General features: G+C 36.1%; 1 protein-coding gene across 1 annotated transcript in view; it reads right to left on the bottom strand.

The window, feature by feature from the left end:
• Positions 1 to 23,357, bottom strand: part of MSH4 (mutS homolog 4) — a 78,489-nt gene that overhangs the window by 6,352 nt on the left and 48,780 nt on the right. Inside the window, exons 12-18 of the mRNA XM_049772543.1 lie at positions 19,597 to 19,733; positions 18,450 to 18,553; positions 17,291 to 17,415; positions 16,396 to 16,596; positions 9,043 to 9,161; positions 5,750 to 5,878; positions 2,752 to 2,926 (exon numbers count right to left, since the gene is read on the bottom strand). Coding sequence (XP_049628500.1) covers positions 2,752 to 2,926; positions 5,750 to 5,878; positions 9,043 to 9,161; positions 16,396 to 16,596; positions 17,291 to 17,415; positions 18,450 to 18,553; positions 19,597 to 19,733 — 990 coding nt within the window. The remainder of the gene's footprint in view (positions 1 to 2,751; positions 2,927 to 5,749; positions 5,879 to 9,042; positions 9,162 to 16,395; positions 16,597 to 17,290; positions 17,416 to 18,449; positions 18,554 to 19,596; positions 19,734 to 23,357) is intronic.

The following is a 23,357-nucleotide window of genomic DNA, read 5'->3' as shown; positions in this document are numbered from 1 at the left end:
TAAGATGAACAGTGGTTCGAATCCCAGCATCCAATATGGTCCCTGGAGCCTGCAAGGAGCAATTCCTGAGTGCAGAGCCAGGAGTAACCGTTGAGCACCACTGGGCGAGCCCCAAAAACAAAAACAAAAAGAAAAAATGGGGCTGGAGAGATAGCACAGTAGTAGGGTGTTTGCCTTGCATGCAGCTGATTCAAACAGACAGTCGTTCGAATCCCGGGATCCCATATGGTCCCTGTGTCTGCCAGAAGCTTCTGAGCTCAGAGGCAGGAGTAATCCCTGAGCACTGCAAGATGTGACCCAAAAACCAAAAAATAAAGAAATAAGATAATATAAATTACCTATCATTATATTTTTGTGATAGCAGGAAAACAAAAAAATAGAAAGCAATAATTAGAAATCAATTAATAACACTGATAAACCAACTATAAATACAGTTAGTGCTGAAGGTCTAAGATATATATAGTTTATGTCAAGGCAGAGAATGTCTAGTTATTGCTGAATGTTGATCTAACACAGGGGTGGCGAACACGCGGCTCTCGAGACACATGCGGCTCCCGGCCAAAATGAATGTGGCTCTTTGCCTCTTATCATTATTTTGTATACTGTGGCTCTTTGCCAAGTTTGGATTTTGTTCTGCTGCTTCTGAGGAGAGACCTCTGAGGAGAGATCTCCGAGCGCGTAGTCCCGTCCCCAGGCTGCGTCATACCGTCTCCCATCCCTCGGAAACAACTGTATGGGCCAGCGAGTCTGGGGACCCACCTGGCACATGTTGAATCACATCTTGCCGTTAGTTCTTAGTGTGGAGGATGCAGCACACCCTCATCATCACTGCAGGATTTTTTTTTTTTTTTTGGTTTTTGGTTTTTGGGCCACACCCGGCGGTGCTCAGGGGTTACTCCTGGCTGTCTGCTCAGAAGTAGCTCCTGGCAGGCACGGAGGACCATATGGGACACCGGGATTCGAACCAACCACCTTTGGTCCTGGATCGGCTGCTTGCAAGGCAAACACCGCTGTGCTATCTCTTTTACCCTCACTCAAAATGGCAAAATGCAATGTGTTTAATATGGTATTGTTAAAATTAGATGCTTTTGTTTGAGTGTCTGTTTTGGCAGGTCACTGCGTGGTGTGGCTCTCTGACTCACAGTTTAAAATTTTGGCTCTTTGTTTCGAACTTGTTCGCCACTCTTGATCTGATAGTTCAATGAGAAAGAGATTTCCTTTTTTGGGTGGGGGGGGGTTTGGGGTCACACCCAGCAGCGTTCAGGGTTTACTTCTGGCTCTACACTCAGAAATCGCTTCTGGTAGGCTCAGGGGACCATATGGGATGCTGGGATTCAAACCAACGTTCTTCTGCATGCAAAGCAAATGCCCTATCCATGCTATCTCTCTAGCTCCTAAGAAAGAGATTTCTTAAATAGTAAGGAAATAAAGACTATTTTTCAAGCTAACACCAAATAGTATTCTCATGTTAATTTTATAGCATAAATTACACATAGGCTTTCTATTGCATGTATACAGTCTATTATAATTCTTTATAAGCAACAGAAATGGGGGAAAGGGATGTAACTCAGTGTTAAATAATTTCCTTATATGTGTGAGGTTTGAAACCAATAGATTTGAACACTAAACCCTCAAAGGAAAAAAAAGGCAATAGAAATATTACATTAACATTTACTGAGAAATTACTAATTACTAGTTTATATATGATAATTTAATCTCAGCAAAGCCAAAAATATGATAAATGACATAATTAAATAATATAATGTATAATTAAATGATATATAATGATATAATTTAAAAAATTAAATTGAGACAATAAAGATTAAACATAATTATCTAGATTATTTCCCACTCAAATGTCAAAGATGATCTTTCCCTCAGAAATATCCCATTCAATTAAAAATTCATATATTTAACTAAATGAAAGCTATATGAATTAATTAGAAGTTATACACATTAATAATTACTTATATAAAAAATATCAATTTAAGTTCAGAAATAAATTATTTCATAATACATTCCATTTTAAGACAAGATAATTTGAGCCAAGTAGGACAGCCTGGAGGTAAAGTACTTGTTTTGCACACAGCTAACTTGGGTCTGATTCTCAACAACCCAGATGGTCCTCTAGCACTACCCAGAGTAATTCATGAGTGCAGAGTCAGCCCTGAGCACACCTGGGTATGGCCCAAAAACCAGAAAAAAATTAGTAATTCTCGAGTTTCCTAAATCTTTGGAAAAAATCTAGAGGAAAATACTGAAAGAAAGGGCCCGGAGAGATAGCACAGTGGCGTTTGCCTTGCAAGCAGCCGATCCAGGACCAAAGGTGGTTGGTTGGAATCCCGGTGTCCCAAATGGTCCCCTGTGCCTGCCAGGAGCTATTTCTGAGCAGACAGCCAGGAGTAACCCCTGAGTACCACCGGGTGTGGCCCAAAAACCAAAAACCAAAAAAAAAAAAAAAAAAAAAAACTGAAAGAATGAAAATAAACAATTTTCAGTTCACTATACCACTTGAAAATATAAACCAAATTATGTTTTTTCTACTTCTATCACATTCATATGTGATAATTCCATTGAGAGACTGACTGTTGTATATCAAATATGAGTTTGACATAGAAAATACAGCCTAAGAGCACCTGAACTCCCAAAGGAATACAAGAAAGTTGATTAAACTGACAAAAATAGAGTAGAAAGTTATCTGTAGCAAATAGCAATATTTCAACGTATGCATATAATTTCTACATAAAATACCATAATTTTTTTCTTCTGTGAGTCCCTTAGAAAGTTTGTAGGTATACAATATTGCTTCCTTATTTCTTGATGTGTTCTTAACATGTTGAACTTCAAAATGCATATTTTCTACATTAGGATACAGAAATTCTATTTGGCATAGTTCCAGAAAATGTGTAGCGAACAGTGTAAATGCCTGGAACACATAACAATAAATATCATTACTTTAAAATGTGCTGCATTAGTAGGTAGGTGGCTTGCCTTACATGCAGTTCAATCCTTTCCAAGTCTGAACATTTCCAGGAGTGAATCCTGAGCAGAGTCAAGAATAAGCCCTGAGCACCTTTAGGTGTGGCCCAAACCCAAACTACTCAAAACAAACAAACAAGTCCTTAAATGATATTTTTTTTTTATGGTTTTTAGACCACACCCTGTGACGCTTAGGGGTTACTCCTGGCAATGCGCTCAGAAGTCGCTCCTGGCTTGGGGGACAATATGGGACACCGGGTGAATCCAACCGCGGTCCGTCCTACGGCAGACACCTTACCTTAGCACCACCACGATGGCCTTAAATGATATCTTTTTGTTGTTTGTTCTGGGGTCATTACTAGTGATCTGGGGTTACTCCTGGCTTTGTACTCGGGAATTACTCCTGGCAGTGATTAGGGACAATATGGAATGTTGGTGATTAAATGCAGATCAGCATGTGCAAGGCAAGTGTCCTACCTATTGTACAAATACTCCAACCCCATAAGTGACATTGTAAGATATCAAAAAGATGGGCTGGGTAAAGTAGCTTACTGGTAGAGCACTAACAGAGCATATATGATTCTCTGAGTTTGATCTCTGACACTGAAAAAAGAGAGTTTTACAAGAAATAAAGCTTTCAATTGAGGACATCATTTAATAGGGAATAAAATAAGTCACAATATTTCTTTCAACATTTATTTACCATGTTTACTTATTGAAGTTATTGCAGTGGAAAGAATGAAATCAGCCCCATAGTATATTACTACATACTATGTAATCAAGTTTCCCTTTTGAAAAAAATTACAGGGGTTAGTACATCTGGAATCCAAGTGATAATTTTGGCATTAGGAAACCACCTTCCTGATCATGATATAACCCCTGCCAGGTAAGTATAATCCCTCAACTCAAAAAAAAAAATTTTAGGTAGCTTTTCACGGGATTAGCAGGTTTTGGAAAATAAAATCAACAGATTAACTTGTATCGCTTTAGATATTTAAAGTTGTAACGGTCACGAAGCAATAGTACTGTGGGAAGGGAGCTAGCTTTGCATACAACCAACTTGGGTTTAATCCCCAGCGTTCCATATGGTCCCCAGTGCACTGCCAGGATACAAAGCCAGAAATAACTTCTGAGCATCACTATGTATGGTCCCCAAACCAAAGATAAAATAAAATTTCAAGGGTCTTTATAATTTTTAGGTTTTCTTTTTATTTGGATTAGAAAGTTTATAGAGGAAAAAAGGATGAGAATGGGGAAAAATGGTTAGGACAATAATTCTCAAACTTCAGTAATTTCCTATGGAGCTTGTTAAAAAGATGCAAATTATTTTTACTTTTCCCATCCACTATTCCAAAATAATTCTCAATCAATAATTGTAAAATGGGGCTCATATGCAGACCAGATATGGAGACCATACATGTAGACCATGTGTATGTCCATAACCTGCATATATTTTCCAGTTCAGAAGTACAGAAGCAGAGAGAAATTTGAATAAATAGTTACATCCTAAAATATCACCATTGTGAAACTAAATCAAGGGTCTTCAACCTTCTAAAACAGGGAGCCAGTTCACTGTCCCTCAGACTGTAGTTTAAAAAAAACCCAACTATGAACAAAATGAACAAAAGGATGTAATTTAAGGACCTGCTGCCAGAGACTGAGGAGAAATCTAGAGACAGTGAAAAGGAGGGGAATGCAGGCACATTCCACACATGTACAATGCAGGTCCAGGAGGAGTCAGCAGCTAAGCAGAACAGGCAGCACTGGCAAAAATATTCCGGGGCGGGGTGCTGGATAAACATCCTTGGTGGGTACATACAGTTACAGCACAGGAACGTTCTGTCTTATACAGCAAATATAGGCCTAAACCTATGTTTTAACTGCAAAATTATACGCCCAGTTGTCTTATATGCCAGCAAATACAGTAAGTCAATTCTTTCACTTGGGGTGGGAAAACCTCGGGGCAAAGCCTCTTACACTTTAAAAAAAAATCTCATCAGAACTTAGCAGCTTCATTATCACCATTTCATCTGATTTTCCTATAGGTTTCCACTCTTAACGTTCATGATTCTATTCCTGCCCACTCTTTTCACTTTAACGAAACAGTCTTTCATGTTGTGACATTATAGTATTTTACTTTATATTGTGACATTATAGTTAACACTATTATACATGGAGACAATTCTCAAAATGTTTTCATGTTTTAGTATTTTATTTTATTAAATGAAACCAAGTAATTAGTTTTTTGTTTGTTTTTTGTTTCATTTTCAGGCCACATCCAAAAATCACACTTGGGTTACTCCTGGCTATGCACTCAGAGATCGCTCCTGGCTTGAGGGACCATATGGAATGTCAGGGATTGAAATGAGGTTCATCCTGGGTCAGCAGCTTGCAGGGCAAACCCCCTACTGCTGTGCTATCTCTCTGGCCCAAGTGATTAGTTTTAACATTATTTCTATTTCTTGATTTTCTTCTCTCATCATCTACATCATGACTAACATTCTAACAGTTCCTGTCCCCAAAGAAAACAAAGTTACAAATGTTATGATAATTTAGTTAGAGAGATTGTCCTATATGTGTCTGGTCCTCAGTTCAACCTCAGCATGGCAAAAAATAATGAAAAAATATTATAACATATTTTGATATCTAAAACTAATGGTGATTTTAAGTATATATAATATTCTGATAAATACATAGTAAATATAATAAATTATTATAAATTCAAAAAAGGCATTTAAAAAGATTAGAAATTAATCCACTTAAACAATACCTTTAAGCTCAGTAGATATTCAATAACAGCATAGCAAATTCCAATACCTTCTTCTGTATTAGTACCTCTGCCAAGTTCATCAATTAATATGAGTGACTTGTCATTAGCATTATGTAGAATGTATGTTATCTGAAATTTATAATTTTAATATTATTCACTGTAACAAATTGATAGCACTCTCATAGAAGAGAAAAATCCAATGCCTTTATAAATTTACCTGGCATATAGTCTTATAAGGATTCCTGCTAAGCAGAAAATAACACTTGTCTTTTCTTTCTAAAAATATGACTAATAATTCCAGTAGAATTAGCTGATATATATATATTATAAATATTATCATTACATTATGTCTAAAGCAATAGTTAATGACTCATCTCAAATACTGATGTCTGACAGGGTAAATAGAACAATGAATTAAATGTTTAAGTACAAAGATAATCACTTTCTTCTCTATAAATAATTAATCATTTGTTATAAAATACTCAAAACAATCTCTCAGGGCCGGCGAGGTGGCGCTAGAAGTAAGGAAGGACCGCAGTTTGATCCCCCAGCGTCCCATATGATCCCCCCAAGCCAGGGGCAATTTTTGAGTGCTTAGCCAGGAGTAACCCGAGCATCAAAAGTATGTGGCCCGAAAAACCATTTTTCTCAAATTTTTCTCAAATTATCTTAGCATATTTATATCCAGTAGGAATTAAAATAAATATTGAATTAAGGATTTTCAAAACCACCAGTACCTTGAACAAGAAATTTAAACGCAAGCCTAAGAAGATCAAGATTTTAATTGAAAAAATGCTTCTTTTCCATCTTAGATTATTAACCTTTCTCAAAAGACAGAATTACACTCTTGTGAATACAAAAGTAACCACGATGGCTATTGTTTCTTTCTATATGATAAAGTTCTTGAAAGCTAGAGCTATTTAAAAAGATATACTTCATGGGGCTGGAGCAGTGGCACAAGTGGTAAGGCATCTGCCTTGGTCCCCCAAACCAGGAGCAATTTCTAAGTGTATAGCCAGGAGTAACCCCTTAGCATCACCAGGTGTGGCCAAAAAAACAAATATATAACTTCATGACAAAAGTTTTTCCTTTCTATTTTGCTGTGCCTATGCAAAATAAACAAACAAAAAACAACAACAAAAACCCCACACACCTTTTTTTAATTAAAAAATTTTTAATCTCCTATCTTTTAAAACTAGGCTCCCTCCTTTTTCAGAGGACCTTGGGATACAGATTACTTTATTTTAGACATATTCCTGCATTTTCTCTATAAAACTAAGAAGAAAGGATCAAAGCAGACTAGAGGCCTGGGGCCAAGTGGTCTTGGATGAATTTGTGTGGAAATAAATAAGGACAAAACTAAGTACCCAGGCCAAAGTCAATGATGATAAAATCAAGGGACCTAAACTTAGACAATCTAAACTTAAAGGGATCTATTATATTGGCAGGCCAGGGGGCAAAGGGTGGTTGTATAGGATGCATTCTGGGGCCATTAGTGGAGGGAGGCTAACACTGGTGGTTGGAAGGGCCCTGACTCATTGTATATCTCAAATTCAACTATGAAAGATTCTATTGATCATAATTGTTTCAATAAAATAAAAATTAAAAAATAAAAATAAACTTCATAGAGTAGAAGAAAAGTACAGGGATGAAATGCATTCCTGGAAAGCAGTCAACGAGTTCAATCACCAGCGCCATATGCAGACTCCTGAGCACCACCAGGATTAACCTTGAGCACAGAGGTAGGAGTAATCTCTGACCTCTGGGTTACAGTGGTGGGGAACACTGGATGGAAGAAAGTAGACATTCTGGGGAGGAAGTGGTATTGGATTGTGTTACTCATGAAACCCTTTCATTAATAGTATTATAAGTCATGGTGTCTAAATTAAAAATGTTTTTTAAATGTACCCATAATAATAGATGATACATAAAACATTTCTGAGCAGTCACATATAAAAAATGTTTTATTTATGCCACACAAAACAATAAAAGAACCAAAAATATAGCAGCACGGGGGTAAAGGTGTTTGGCTTGCATAAAGTTAATCCTAGTTTGATTTCTGAAACGTCCCAGAATGATTCCTGAGCACAGAGCAAGAATTAAGCCCTGAATACAAATGAGTGTGGTGCAAAAGTAAATTAATAAATAGAAAATATTTCATTTTTGACCTACCACCTGTGCCCAGGAAGACATAGGGAAATCAACAGTTCTCATCCACAGTGCATATAGCTAGAGAACAAAGAAAAGTTAAAAAACAAAAACAAAACAAAACAAAAAAAAAAAACAGGGAACTACTGGACCAACAAACTCAAGAGGAATCCCAGTAACAGACTACACAGCAGTAAGCCCCAAAAGGGGTCACAAATGACAGGGTTCCTTACAGAAAAGGGACAAGTCTAGACCTACATAAATTAGAGTCAAGTAAAGAGCAAGAGACAAGAGCAAAAAAAGTCATACACTGAACCAACAAACAGCAATGAGACAAGACATGTGATATCGTGCATAGGTAAAAATATAGAGAACTGGATAGTTTGGAGGGACCATTTAATTAAACTATTAAACTATAATTTAGGATAAACTATAATTTCATTTAAAACACTATGAAGGAGTGTTTTATCATTCAATAATTTTATATGTTTCTTTAAAACTACTTTTCACTAAATATTAGTTTCTTGGATATGGAGGATAAGGTGCATGCCTTGTCTGTGAATGATTCCAGTTCAATCATTAACACCACCTGGTCCTTAAGGACCAACAGTTGCAATCCTGAATACCCCTAACCAGTTGGAGTGGCAGAGGTAATCATTTCTGGCACCATCAGGCCAGAGAAACAGCACATCCTTTAGGCCCTCACACTGAACCCTAGGCTGGTTGGACTCCCTTACCACCTGAACACCATTTGCAAGACATAAAACAATAAATACAATTTCTTTAGGGGGGTGGTTTTTGGGTGGCACCAGTGGTGTCTAGAACTATTCCTGGTTTTGTGATTGGAGTTCTTGACAGAGCTTGGTGTTTCATTTGTATTTCTGGAGACAGAACCAGTGTCAGTCACAGTCAATACAGGTGCTTTTCCTACTATACAATCTTTCCAGTCCTAAACTAAAGCATTTGCTTTCATTTCCACTTTTGTTAAAAATTGGGAAGCTGTCCTTGACTGCCCTCTGGCTCTTACAGAGGAGTATAAGCATATCTGCAATGCTTTAGTACAAGAATCATTTCTTAGATAATAACTGGTCATTAATGTGAAAATGAAATATGACTTTAGCATTAAAAAAGCTTAATTTGTGTACCTCTTTCATTTCCTTCATAAATGTTGATGAATTTGTTTCAATATCATCATCAGTACTGATTCTTGTAAAAATCTGTTCAGCAATTCTAAAAGAAGAATATTCTGCCGGAACATATGATCCTATAAATATAAAGTTAAATTTAAGTGCTTTTACAAAATATAATCATTAATGATTTTTTATTTCTAGTGACTCAGATCATTTTATGAAACCTCATCAATATTACATTATTTTTTAAAAGCACTGAATACAGACTTAGAAGAAAAGACCATTGCTCCATCACTTATTATTAAGTATTTAGTACTTAAAATCTCATTGTGTTCATATATAAAGAGAAAATTATTGGCCCTAATGTAAATGCTTTTTAGAAGTTTAAATGAGAAAGTTTATATTTAAGTACATTAGAAAAGCTCATCATAAATCTAATAACATTTCAAATAATATAGTTCTATGTTAAGTAACACTAAAAACATGAAAAATTTGATGGAAAATCTTACAAAGCCAAACTTTATAAAATAATTACAGAAATATTTTAAGAACTACATATTATTATAAAGGTATAGACTATCAAGATCAGAATAAAAGCAAAAATTTAATTTAGAGAAAGGTGATTTCATGAATGTCTTTTTTAGGTTTGAGAAATTGTCATCCTAAGATAGTCATATCTTGATATCAAACTGATCAAATAATGCACTTGCCTCTATCTAGAATAGTATATAAAAGGCCTCTGAAAATATTAAGATAAAATATATGAATAGCTGACTTGAAAAACTGAAAGCCTTTTCCCTGAGATTAGGCACAAGGCTAGGATATATACTTTCTCAACTTTTATTCAATATAGTTTTGAATTCTTGAAATAGCTCTGAGATAAGAAAAGTAAATAAAAAGAAATCCAAATTGAAAAAGAAATTAAGCAATCACCGTCTATAGATGATATGATAATGTGTATAGAAAGCTCAAATGACTCCACCCAAAAGTTTTTCAACACAATAAACCAAAAACTTTTTGAAACATATAATCTAAGGTAGGAGGCTACAACATTAATACACAAACTCTGTAGCATTTCTTTATGCAAAGCATAAACTAGAAAATAAAAGAATTTTAAAAAGGATCAATTTCAAAATGGTGTCCCAAAACACCAAATCCCTAGGATATAACAAAGGAGATCAAAGATTTTTATAGTGAAAACTAAGTCACTAATAAAAGTAAAAGAGAAAATTTTAAAAAAATCAGGGAAAAAATTCCATATTTATGGATTCAAATAATTAACATTTTAAAATTAAATTCCAACCTAGTCCATTCTGCATAGTGAATGAATATAATCCCCATTAAAATTCCAGTGACATTCTTTATGGACTTGAAATAAACACTACTAAAATGTATACGGAACCATAAAACTTCCCAAGAAACCAAAGTAATTTTAAAAAAATGAAAGAAAAAATGAGTGGTATTGCATTTCCCTAATTTTAATAATTTATAAAACTACAGTAATCAAAACTGTGATAAACAGTACAGGAGGCTTACAGAGCAATGGAACAGAATTAAGAGTCCTGAGATAAATCCTTCATAAAATTTATGATAGTTAATCTTTGATAAAGGAGCTAAGGACATGAAGTGGAGAAAGGAAAGTCTCCTAAACAAGTAGAGCTGGAAAAACTGGATAGACACAGGTGATAAAATGAAACTAGAACCATATCTCATGCTTTTCACACACGTTAATTAGAGATGAGCAGCTAGAGAGATAGCACAGAGGGTAGGGCACTTGCCTTGCATACAGCCCAGGTTTGACGCTTAGCATCCAATATGGCCCACTAAGCCATCCAGGAATTATTGCTGAATGCAAAACCAGTATTAACCTCTGAGCACCAGTAAGTGTGGCCCCTCCAAAGTGAATTAAAGACCTCAAGATTAAGCCAGAATTCATAAAATACACTAAGGAAAACATAGGAAGAATTTTCTAGAAATGGATCTCAGAGATATTGTCAACAAATTGACTCTAAAAGCTAAGAAAACAAAAATAAACAAATTGACCATCAAAATCTTTAAAATTTTCATGGCAGTAAAAAAAATTGCATGGCAAAGAAAATATTTTCAGAGGATGTATTCAGAATGGGAGTATTATAAATCATGAGATTTAGGGCATTGGTGAATTGGTGATGGGAATGATGCACTGGTGAAAGTGGGTATTCTTTATATGACTGAAACCCAACTACAATCATGTTTGTAATCAAGGTGTTTAAATAAAGATATAAAAGAAGAGGGGTCTTAAGTTTCATTTCTTGATCTGTGTAGCTACCAAGATCTCTAGGTACAGAGGGCTGATTTTATCACGTGATGATAAAGCAGAAGTCATCCATACACTACAATAAGACCGAGGGAAGAGTAAATGAACAGACAAAGAGTCTACAGACAGTCCCATGACAGCATACTTCAAGGGGGGAGAAACCTTGTATATCCTAGGCCGAGGGAATTCCCTCCCTAATGCCCCCAACATTTACTATGCCTATGCTGGGGAAAAAAATATCCCTTTTATTTTTAAATTTATTTTTATTTATTTATTTATTTTATTTTTCTCTTTCCCTTTTTCTCTTTTTTCTTCTTCTTCTTCTTTTTTTTATCTATTTATTTATTTTTAATTTTTATTTTTATTCTATCTTTTTTTGATTTCTGTGTTTCGGTGGAGATATTGAAGTTGATGTCTCCAGTTTCATCTAATGTTATTTTATCTTTCTCTTTATTTTTGTGCTCTGGCATGGTCTTATTGCAGGACCGAGACAATTATGTGGTGCTTGCCTTTAGTGCTGTAGTGCTCACAGGATATTTTATTTGATATTTCTTCTTGTATCATTGTGGTACTTCAATTCCTTTTTTCCTGTCCTCTCTCAAACCGAGGTTGAGAGCCTCTGGAAGGACTACACCCATTTTCGGCTTATCTGATTTTTACCCCACTTCTTTGTTGTTATTTTCTTTAAACAAAACCATATAACTTGAACTATCTAGTTCTGCCTCTCAAATAGAGGGGGAAATAAAGGAGGATATCAGGACCAAACAGATATATGATCAATAAGTAGTAAACTGGACACAGAGGGGACCACCTATTCTGGTGGCCCAGGGTGAGGGTGGGGGATATGGGAGGCAGGATGAGAATGGGGTGGGGAAGGGAAGACAAACTTGGTGCCAGGAATTCCCCTGATTCAATGTTAATATGTACCTAAAATATTATTGTGAAAGTTATGTAAACCAATAGGTCAAAATAAAAATAAAAAAAAAAGAGGGGTCTTTGGGAACACTATGGAGGGAAGTGGTCATTCTGATGGTGTGGTGGAAAACAATTTGTGCAAGAAATTACCACTAAATTATAAATCATGTACCTCAACAAAAATGGGGGTGATAAAATGAATGTAGAAGACAACATGCTGGGCCACAAAATATACCTCCATATAAACAAGGGGATAGAAACTTTATCAACTATCTTCTCATATCATGAGGTACTGAAAACAAGGTAATTACAAACAGAATTGGAGAAATAGCTCTAATATCTGGAAATTAAACAGCTCACTGTAAATGATGCCAGTGAAGTCAGAATCCAAGATGTAGAAGTCACTGATGAGGTTGGATCCCAGGCGAGTAGAGTACTCACAAAGAAGCATCCACTAGCCTCTTTGGGAGAGTAACTTAAGTTTATTGTAGGTGGGAAATGGATTATTTATACTAGGAGAGAAAAGGTATGGAATCTGTTTTAGCCAATCAGATAGGATATGAGAAGGGATTAAAACCGGTGTGTGCTGTTTTTAGGGAAAACATGGCAAGGGATTAGGGAAAGAAGGGTGTGTGCTCTGGGTGTTAAAATAAGATGTGTACTTAAGGTAATTAGCTACAAGAAAAATAAGAGGAAAATTTATAGCTATAAAAGCATTCATTAGAAAGGAAGGACTTGCATAATGTTTACATGCATTATCTCAGTTAACTATTATAACAAATGTGAGCAGGTACTTTTAAGTACTACTGTATGCATTATGATTGGATCATATGAAATATTATATACTTTCGTATTTATATATTTTGGCTACACCCAGCTGTGCTCAGGGCTTTCTTCTGGCACTGCATGCAAGGATCACTCCTGGTGGTCTCAGAAGATGAAATGGGATGCTGAGGATCACACCTGGGTCAATGAAATGCAAGGCAAACAACCTACCCACTGTAATATTACCCTGGATCCCAGTATTTCAAAGATCTTGTTGAGTAGTAACAAGATAAATATTGAAGCAGTAACAAGAGTAGTAAAAAGAGAATTAATAAAAGATGTCAAATATCTGAAGGACTATTATCAGAAAAGATTATTTTATAATTCACGGAGGAATTGTGATTAATAAGAGGTTTCTTTAAAGTCAGATTGAAATCAATTTAATGAATGTAGTAACAGATTTTAACTCTTAAGAAAGTTGGTTATTTGTGTTTTATTTTTAGGGGAGGGAGACTGAACAACCCAGAGTTGTTCAGGGAACTTACTACTGTCTACATACTAAGGGATCACTCCTGGAAGTGCTCAGGGGATGATATGTAATACCATGGGTCCAATTTGAGTCAGTAGCATGCAAGGAAAATGCCTTAACCCTAACCCCTATACTATCTCACTGTTCTATTCTTATTTTTTTTAACATTTTTAAATTTTACTTATGTATTTATCATATTTTCCAGCGTATAAGACGACTTTTTTTTAAAAACAACTTTTTAACTCATGAAAAGCTTCTTAGAAGTCAGAGGTCATCTTATATGCCAGTATAGGGCATGCTGAAACTTACTCCAGCTTCAGGGATGAGTGATCTGTCACCCTTTCACTGCCACATCCCATACAGCTGCCAGGCGTCATCACTCAGTCCTCTGCTTGTCCTGATTCATCTTTCAGGGCACACAGAAGAGCTGAGTTACCAAGCACTGCATCCCATCCAGCTACCAGGTGTCATCGCTGGTATGCGACTTTCCAGTGCTCAGTTCTCTGCTTGTCCAGATTCATCTTTCAGAGTACACAGAGGAGCTGAGTTACTGAGCACTACATCTGATCAAGCTGCCAGGTATGCAGCTTTCAAATGCTCAGTCCTCTGTTCAGCTTTTATGGGACACAAAGGATGTGCTCTGTCTCCTTCTAGCTGTCCTATTAATAACTGCATCCCAGCCAGCTGCTCTTGGAGGAGCCCAATCTAGATCAAAATTTAAAAATCAGTCACTCACTACAAATGACAAAGGTAAAATGATTGTTGGCACTCCAAAGTCTAGCTTTATTAAATATATACTTTGAGGGTTCAACTCTTTTTCTCTTACAATTTTTTTTAATTTCCAGTTGATATGCATTAAAAGAGAGGTAGTCTTATATGGCAAATATAGCCCAAATGCTATATTTTAACAGGAAAAGTAGGGGGTCGTCTTATATGCCAAGTCATCTTATACACTGGAAAATATGGTATTTAAACACCATGGTTACAAGGTTGTTCATACTAGTTTTTTGTTTTGTTTTGTTTTGTTTTTTGGGGCCACACTGTTTGATGCTCAGGGGTTGCTTCTGGCTAAGCGCTGAGAAATTGCCCCTGGCTTGGGGGGACCATATGGGACACCGGGGGATCGAACTGTGGTCCTTCCTTGGCTAGCGCTTGCAAGGCAGAGACACCTTACCTCTAGCGCCACCTCGCAGGCCCCATACTAGTTATTTTTACAAATAAAGTTGTTCATGATTGCGTTATAGTCATACATGTACAACTTTCACCAGTGTGAATTTCCCACCACCAATGCCAACAGTTTCCCTCTTACTCTCCCTGATGCCCTCTTCCCTCCAACCCACCTCCCCTGCCTGCTTTTGGGGCAGGCATTTTACTTTACTCTCTTTCTCACTTTTCTTTTTTGACACTGTGTTTTGCACTACTGTTAATAGAGGGTTGTTTGCATGTCCCTTTCATAGTAGAACCTTCTCTAACTGCATTCTCTACTCTTTGTGGCAAGCTTCCTATCGTGGACTGGCCCTACTAATCCTCATCTACTGTTTCTGGTTATATCCCCACACTGTCTTTTGTTGTATTTATATTCCACAGATGAGTGAGATTGTTCTATGTTTATCCCTCTCCCTCTGATTCATTTCACTTAGTTTAATAATCTCCATCCATGTATCAGCAAATTTCATGACTTTATTTTTCCTAATGCTGCATAGTATTCCATTGTGTAGATATACCACTGTTTCTTTACCATTCTTTAGCACTATTCCTTTCTTTCCTATGTAATAGACACTAAAAATCTATCTTTATTTATTTTTGTTTGTTTTTTTGTTCTGGGGCCACATCTGGTGGTGCTCAGGGAATAGTTATTCCTGACTCTCTGCTCAGAAATTACTTTTGGCCAGGCTCAGAGAACAATATGGGACATCAGGAATCAAACCTGGGTGAAATGTGTGCAAGACAAATGCCTTACCAACTGTGCTAATGCTTCAATACTTATTTTTAAAGGACAGAATGACTGTAAATATAAACTATAATGAGTAATATCATTAATATGAAGTTTTAGTGAAGGAAACTTGGCTAAACATAATTTTAATTTCATATACGTATATGATTTGGCAAAATAATCATTCATTTCTTACTTTCCCAATAGTAAATTGGCACTGCCTTACTAATATTATTATTGCTACATTTTATTTATATTATACAATTGATCTAAGGATTTCCCAAACATGCCACCACTGAGTATCCTGTGCATTAAAGGATATATAGCAACATCCCAATACTGACTCATAAGTCCCCATGGGGTGACAGTAGTAAATTTAGCCACATTACCCAATTTATGAGGAATCTGGGAGAAATAATTAAAATTATCCCTGACTTGGAATCACTGCTTTGAGGTCAATCATATCAATTCTGATTCACATAGTTAGTCCTCAAGAAAACTCAGTTTTTAGAAATAAGCTGTGTCTTTACAATAGGAAATACATGAAAATATTGGATCAGTAAGTGTCAAATACTTTAACTTACGTTCTATGTAACAGACACTACTATACTTATATGTTTTTGTTGTTGTTATTGTTGTTGTTGTTTTTGGATCACACCCGGCAGTGCTCAGGGGTTACTTCTGGCTTCACCTCAGAAATCACTCCTGGCAGGATTGGGATGTCAGGATTCGAACCAATGACCTTCTGCATAAAAGGCAAACACCTTACCTCCATGCTATCTCTCCGGCCCCTACTATACTTATATGTAATTCAAACTGTCCTGAGTTTAATTAGGCATATGGAGCTACAAAATTACAATATTGTACAAATTACAATATTGTGCAAATATACAATAGAATTGATAATGATAAAATAAAGCCATAACTTACCAATCTGAGCCATAATCTGACTAAGAGCTAGCTGCTTTAAATATGTGGATTTCCCACTCATGTTTGGTCCAGTTATAATCAAAAAATTACTTCCTTCTGTAATATAGGTATTGTTAGCAACAGGTTTTTCCACAGATATTTTTTCAAGAATGGGATGCCATCCTTGTTTGATTGCTAAAGTATCAGTAAATTCTGGCCGAACTAGAGGAAAAAAAAAAACAGAATAAATTTGAACTTTTTAAAATTTTAGTCATCATAACTTACAATACTGTTAATGTTAGCATTTCATAGCATCCCTAGCTTATACTCTTTCCCAGTGTCCTTTTCCCTCCATCAATGTCTCAGGGTCTCCTCCCCTACATATTCCCCACCACAGTAAATTCAGTTCTGCAGATCAGTACATGATCTTGTTGCTTTGGGTCATTATTATTCCCTTACTGAGCTTCAATCAAGACAGCTCTGAAATCTTATGTTAAGAAAAAGAAGAATTATTTTCTGTACATAATTTTCAGACCTTAAAATAAAAAAAAATTTTTTTTTGGTTTTTGGGCCACATCTGGTGACACTTAAGGGTTACTCCTGGCTATGCTCTCAGAAATTGCTCCTGGCTTAGGGGACGGCAGGGGATCAAACCGCGGTCCGTCCTAGACTAGCGCGGGGCAGATGCCTTGCTGCTTGCGCCACCACTTTGGCCCCCTTAAAATAAATTCTAAGGGTAATTTCACCATCACTATTTTATGTTTTGGAATAGGAAGATGGACTAAGAAGACTGTATTTCAGATAAAAAAAACATAAAAATTTAATAACTGTAATATAATTATTTGAATAAAATATAAATTTCCCTGTGCACTGTATTTATTCTCTAGAATATAACTTACCAAAGAAATATTCTTACCATAGTCAGAAAGAGTGCAGGCATGAGCAAATGACAGTAGCATATCCAACATTGACACAGTGTCAGATAATTTATATAAGCAATGAATATGTTCATAAATCTCACTAAGCAGTTTGCACACAATCCTGGAAGTACATGTTTGATTAAACAAGTGATGTTTTTAAAAGACTTACAACCTAACTATGCAACAATATTAAATTAACTGCCTGGAGTAAAAATAACATTCACAGTTGGATAATATGCCACCGATAAAATATATTGTTCAACTGCCTCTTTTTAGAGGTGAGGAAATTCATATTCAAGGTTACAACTACTTAGTAGCATAAAATTCTTTGTCTGCTGTGTTAACATGCATTTTAAATTACTTCAAAATATTAGGAAAAAATTGTAAAAAATTTATATAGGCAAATGAAACCAAGAACTATACTTCAAAAGATCTTGCTAGTATTTTTTATAAATGTTCAATTCAACCCACAAACTATTATGTTTTCTCTCACCTGATCCCTCTTTTTTCTCACCCTTTTCACACATACATTCTAACAGATAATCATTTAAGCTTCTTATTTGCAGAGTTATGATATAAAAGTTTTGAGTATAAGAAGTATATTGCCAAATTTTACTACATATAATCCCTCTGTTCTATGCACCTACATAGTTTGAAAGCCTAATCTTTCTCTTTGTCATTTTAGCTTATCAATTCTCAATGTGTTTTTTTTTTCTAGTTCTATTGTAACTCTTTCAAAAGCCTGGCATTACTGTGAAGTTGCTTGAGGACTTGAAAAGCTGGGAACTTACATCCAAAAAAATAGAATAAAATGAATAAATCCCAGAATAAGTTCATGATGTGCCAAATTTTACATTATAGTAATATATACTGCAGTAGTATAGGTTACAAAGAGGACTTTTGGCAATTATATAATGTGCCAATTACATCACAGGAATACACACTATAGTATATAGATTATAAAAGAGGATTTTCCCTGAATTATCTGTGAGGCTCAGTGAACTCAATTACAGAGACAGACTGAAAGTTTTAACTGTTCTTCTAGGAAAAGTTCTTTGCCATAATTTTATTTTTTTGCAATGTGGTAAAAATATTAATAATATACACAAAATCAAATTAATTTAATTCAATATTCAAACACTTATATGTTCTTACATGTAAGTCATGTGATAGATTTCCCTCAATGATTCTTGGCATCTTTCATTCATTTTAATTAAATCTGCTGATGTAAAGCTGTAAAAATTTTTCACCTTAGAAATCTGCTAAGAAATTTTAAAAAATTATCAAGGTATGTACATACACATATAAAACACATATTTAAATAATATAAATATGGATTTAGATTAATAGCTTTAAAAGTTTTACAATATAACATTATTAAGAAATTCCCAATAAACTGTGAAAAAGAAAAAGAGGATCACATCTAAAAATAAAATGATTTTTTAGATCTTAAAATAATTATTCAGCACTGAATCATACAAAATAAAATGCATGACAGCTGACAGTAATCATTCCAACCAAAACTGTAGAATAAACTTTAATAAACTCTGAGGGAAACTGACTACTCTTCTTAACTTTTGTCTCATATCTGGACCTCATTCAATCTTTATTAGGAAGTCTCAAACCTTCCTTTAGCTCATCAATCTCTCATTATTTGATAGTGCAGTATATATATTAAGCCCTTAAAGTTAAATAGTTTTTTGTATCCTAGAAGCTGAGAAGGTGAAGATAGGGGACATTAAACTTGCCCAAACTAATATACTATGAAAAAATTTGGGAAATATATAATAGGAAAAGATATTTACATGGGTCAAAGGTTTCACAATATCAGTTTTTTAAGGTAAGCAAATTACTTCAGGAATTTTAAGTCTTTGACGAACCAGTACACTTTGAAAGGTACTAAATATAGGAAATTGTATAATATTTTCCAAATTTCTTTGATAAAAATATTTTAGAAATTGCACTGGTAAAGGGGGTTGTTCTATTTTGGACTGAAACCCATCTATAATCATGCTTGTAATGATGGTACTTAAGTAAAGACTTTATATTAAAAATTTTTAATTTCCTTTATTTTCCTTTTTATGCACAATAAGCTATATTTGGTCTAGTATTTAGTTTTTCTCCAAAATAAGTAAAATAACCATCTTAATATATATAAAAATTGAATAGTAAGAGTAAAAAAACAACAGTTAAAGAGTTAAAGAAGATTGTAAGTGCAAAATTCAAGTAGCACCAAACAATACATGAATATACCCTCATAAAATCAGAAAAGGTAAATTCCAACTAAAAATGTAGAATGGACCTTAATAAACTCTGAAGGAAGCTGACCATTGGGCAGGACTGCATAATCTGTAGTCATCTGGATGAAAAATCCTCGAGAAGAGCTAAAACTTGTCCTTAAAGGAAGACTGTATTTTTTTGCAAGCTGAGATATCATTCCTAGTAGCCAGATACAAGAAAAAAAATCACTCTTAATCATTTTTTATATAAATCTTAAGAAAAATATTAGGGGCCGGAGAGACAGCATGGAGGTAGGGTGTTAGCCATGCATGCAGAAGGACGATGGTTCGAATCCTAGCATCACATATGGTCCCCCGAGCCGGCCAGGAGTGATTTCTCTGAGTTAGAGCCAGAAGTAACACCTGAGCACTGCCGAGTGTGACCCCAAAACTTATATATATAAGTTTATATATATATAAATATATATCTGTATATATATAATTTTTTCTATCTAAAAATATGATATTGAGGCTGGAGCGATGGCACAACAGTAGGGCTTTTGCCTTTCATGTGGCTGACCAGGAAGAACCTGGGTTCGAATCCCTGGTATCCCATATGGTCCCCCTGATCGTCATTAGGTGTGGCCCAAATATTTTGTGGCCCAAAATAAAAATAAATTTTGATATTTTTCTATTATTTTTATATACAAGATGGTTTTGTTTACATTCTCTTACTTTTTGGTTTTTGGGTCACATTCAATGTTGCTCAGGGGTTCTTCCTGTCTATGCGCTCAGAAATCACTCCTGGCTGGGGGTGGGGGACACCATATGGGATGCTGAGGATCAAGCCCAGGTCCATCATGGGTCATCCACATACTGTGCTATCACTACGGCCCCTTTGTTTACATTCTTTAATGATTCTTAGTATAGAGCAGGGGTCTCAAACTCAATTTACCTTGGGGCCACAGGAGGCAAAGTCAGTGTGAGGCAGGGCCGCATAAGGGATTTCACAAAAAAAAATGTCCTCAAACGTCATTACTAACAGTTTTAATTATTTCTTCTGAACATGAATAGAGAACATTGAGTGAAGATCATGAATAGTTTTTCTGAACATGGCATCTTTTGCCTATTCCTTGCTGCCAGAGACTTGACAGCACTTTTCACAAATCTGAACCACATTTGGCTGTAGAGAGAAAGCAGTTGAGACCCTCAGTATGGCTTGAAGATGATCATCATTAAGTCTAGACCTGTACTTTGACTTATTGAAGTTCAACGTGGTGAATAACTTTTTCACACAAATATGAGTTCTCAAAAAGGCACTTGGTGCGCTTGAACATTCGGGAAAGCTCAGGGAAGCTGGGGGGCAATTCTCTCAAAAATTGCCCATGCATTTCTGCTTTTCCACTAATCTCCCTGAACTTGGCTTTGAGATCAGAGTTGCATTGCAGGTCAATGAGCTCCATTTGAAGTACAGGAGGGGCATCTTGCACATCAAAGGAAAAGGGGTCCAAAAAATTTGGAAAGTGGCTCTGTGCGTTTTAAAGTCTGCAAATCTGTGATCAAATTCCTTCTCTAGCTTAAAAATAGCATCAACATATTTCTCACCACTGAATGGTATGCCTGCATCCACAAGTTCCTTGCATGCTGGGAAATGGCAAAGGTTTGTCTGAGAAAGCTGGGATTTCCAGAACACAAGTTTTGTGGAGAATGCTCTCACGTTGTCATAGGCAGCTGATAAGCTGCCCCAGGCCTTGTAACATCTTGTTTAGTACGTTCAGCTTATGTGTGATGTCAACAAGAAAAGCTAAGTCCATGAGCCATTTGTGATCACTCAACTCAGAAACAGCATTCCCATCCTTCTCCATGAAGGCTTTCACTTCTTCTCTAAACTCAAAAAATATTTTCAGGACATTTCCCCTGCTGAGCCAATGTACTTCGGTGAAATAGAGCACATCTCCATATTCTGACTCCATTTCCTCTAAAAAAGCATGGAACCTCCTGTGCTTTAAGCCCCTGGATCTGATTTGGTTGATGCATTTCACAACAACAGACATCACATTGTCACACGGCAGGCATTTACTGCAAGGGCCTGCTGATGGATAATGCAGTAAAGAGCAATGGCCTTCCTACACCCTCCTCTTCAAGTTTTTTCTTTTTGAACAAGTGTCACCAGTCCATTTTTCCTCCCATCGGTTATTATTCCAACAAACCTCTTCCATGGCAAACCTGCATTCTCAATGGCATCACACAGATGCCGAAATATCTCATTAGCGGTGCTCTGGCCATGCATTGGAATTATTGTGAGCAGCTCCTCTGTCAATTCAAAATTGCAATCAACACCATGGACATAAATTGTGAGCTGCGCAGTGTCTGTTATATCTGTGCCCTCGTCAACAGCAACTGATTATGCATCAAAACATTTGGCTTTCTCACACAGTTGATGAAAAATGTCACTTGACATGTCAGAAACTTGATCTGCCACAGTGTTTGCAGAAAGGCTGATTTTGCTAAACTGACCTCTTTTCCAGACAGATAATACTTGCAGCCTGTAACATGCAATTTTTTAACAAAATCTCCTTCTGTGAATGGTTTCCCTGCCTTAGCAATCATCTCACTAACCATGTAACTAGATTCGACTGATGCAACATTCTCTTTGGTTGCTTTTTTGAAGAAATCTTGTTGCCTCATAGACATGCTTTAAGACTGGCAACCCGCTTGGCTCTCTCATTTCCTTGATATTTTGCACATTCCTCAGCATGTTTAGTTGAATAATGGTGTTTCAAGTTGTATTCCTTGTGCACTGCAACTTTCTCTGAGCAAATAAGACATGTGCGGATGCCCCTGTGCTCAATAAAGAAATACTGCATCTCCCAATTTTCCTGAAATTGTCTGCTTGCCATCAATCTTTCTCTGCACTGCAGGCTTTGATGAAGTCATGGTGAAGACATGACAAAATCTAAATCTGTAATAAACTTCTCTCCCTTCTCTCCTTTAGGCCTCCGATAATGCAAGGGACAGCGGGCAGGAGCAGCGGAAATGATGTCTGTGCTAGGCGCAAAGTATTCACGATTATTTGCTTACCAAATATTCGTAATAAAAAATCGTATTAGTAAGAAAAAATTGCATTAAACATTTGCATACTCTGAATGGAACTGCTCGGGGTATGCGAATGTTTAATGTGATTTTTTTCTTACTAATGCGATTTTTATTGCGAATATTCGGTAAGCGAATAATCGCGAATACTGTGATATTTGAAGGCTGGCCGTGGGTCACAAAATGTTATACGTTGGGCCGCAAATGGCCCACGGGCTGCGAGTTTGAGACCCCTGGTATAGAGGTTAAAACACTTACCTTGCAGGCAACCAACCCATTCAATTTGCACCACAGGAAGCAAGCCCCTCACTCCGGCACAGAGCCCTGAGAAGCCCATGTATTACTGGTATAGCCACAAAAAACTAAATTAATCAATTTCATTAACTCTATATTTTAATTCCTAAAATATGAAGCTAAATTCTATTTTAAAAACATTGTAGGGCCCGGAGAGATAGCACAGCGGCGTTTGCCTTGCAAGCAGCCAATCCAGGACCAAAGGTAGTTGGTTCGAATCCCAGTGTTCCATATGGTCCCCCATGCCTGCCAGAAGCTATTTCTGAGCAGACAGCCAGGAGTAACCCCTGAGCACCACTGGGTGTGACCCAAAACCCCAAAACAAAACAAAACAAAAAAAGAACATTGTAGCAGCACAAAAGTAGTAATTCTGATTACTATTCTGATACTATTTTGAAAGTAAAATAAACCATGAAAGTAAAAGCACTGGGCCGGGTGGTGGTGCAAGAGGTAAGGT

The sequence above is a fragment of the Suncus etruscus genome, chromosome 4, assembly GCF_024139225.1.
Source record: "Suncus etruscus isolate mSunEtr1 chromosome 4, mSunEtr1.pri.cur, whole genome shotgun sequence".
NCBI lineage: Eukaryota > Metazoa > Chordata > Mammalia > Eulipotyphla > Soricidae > Suncus > Suncus etruscus.
The sequence above is the reverse complement of the archived record's forward strand: the minus strand, read 5'-3'. Positions and strand labels throughout refer to the sequence as shown.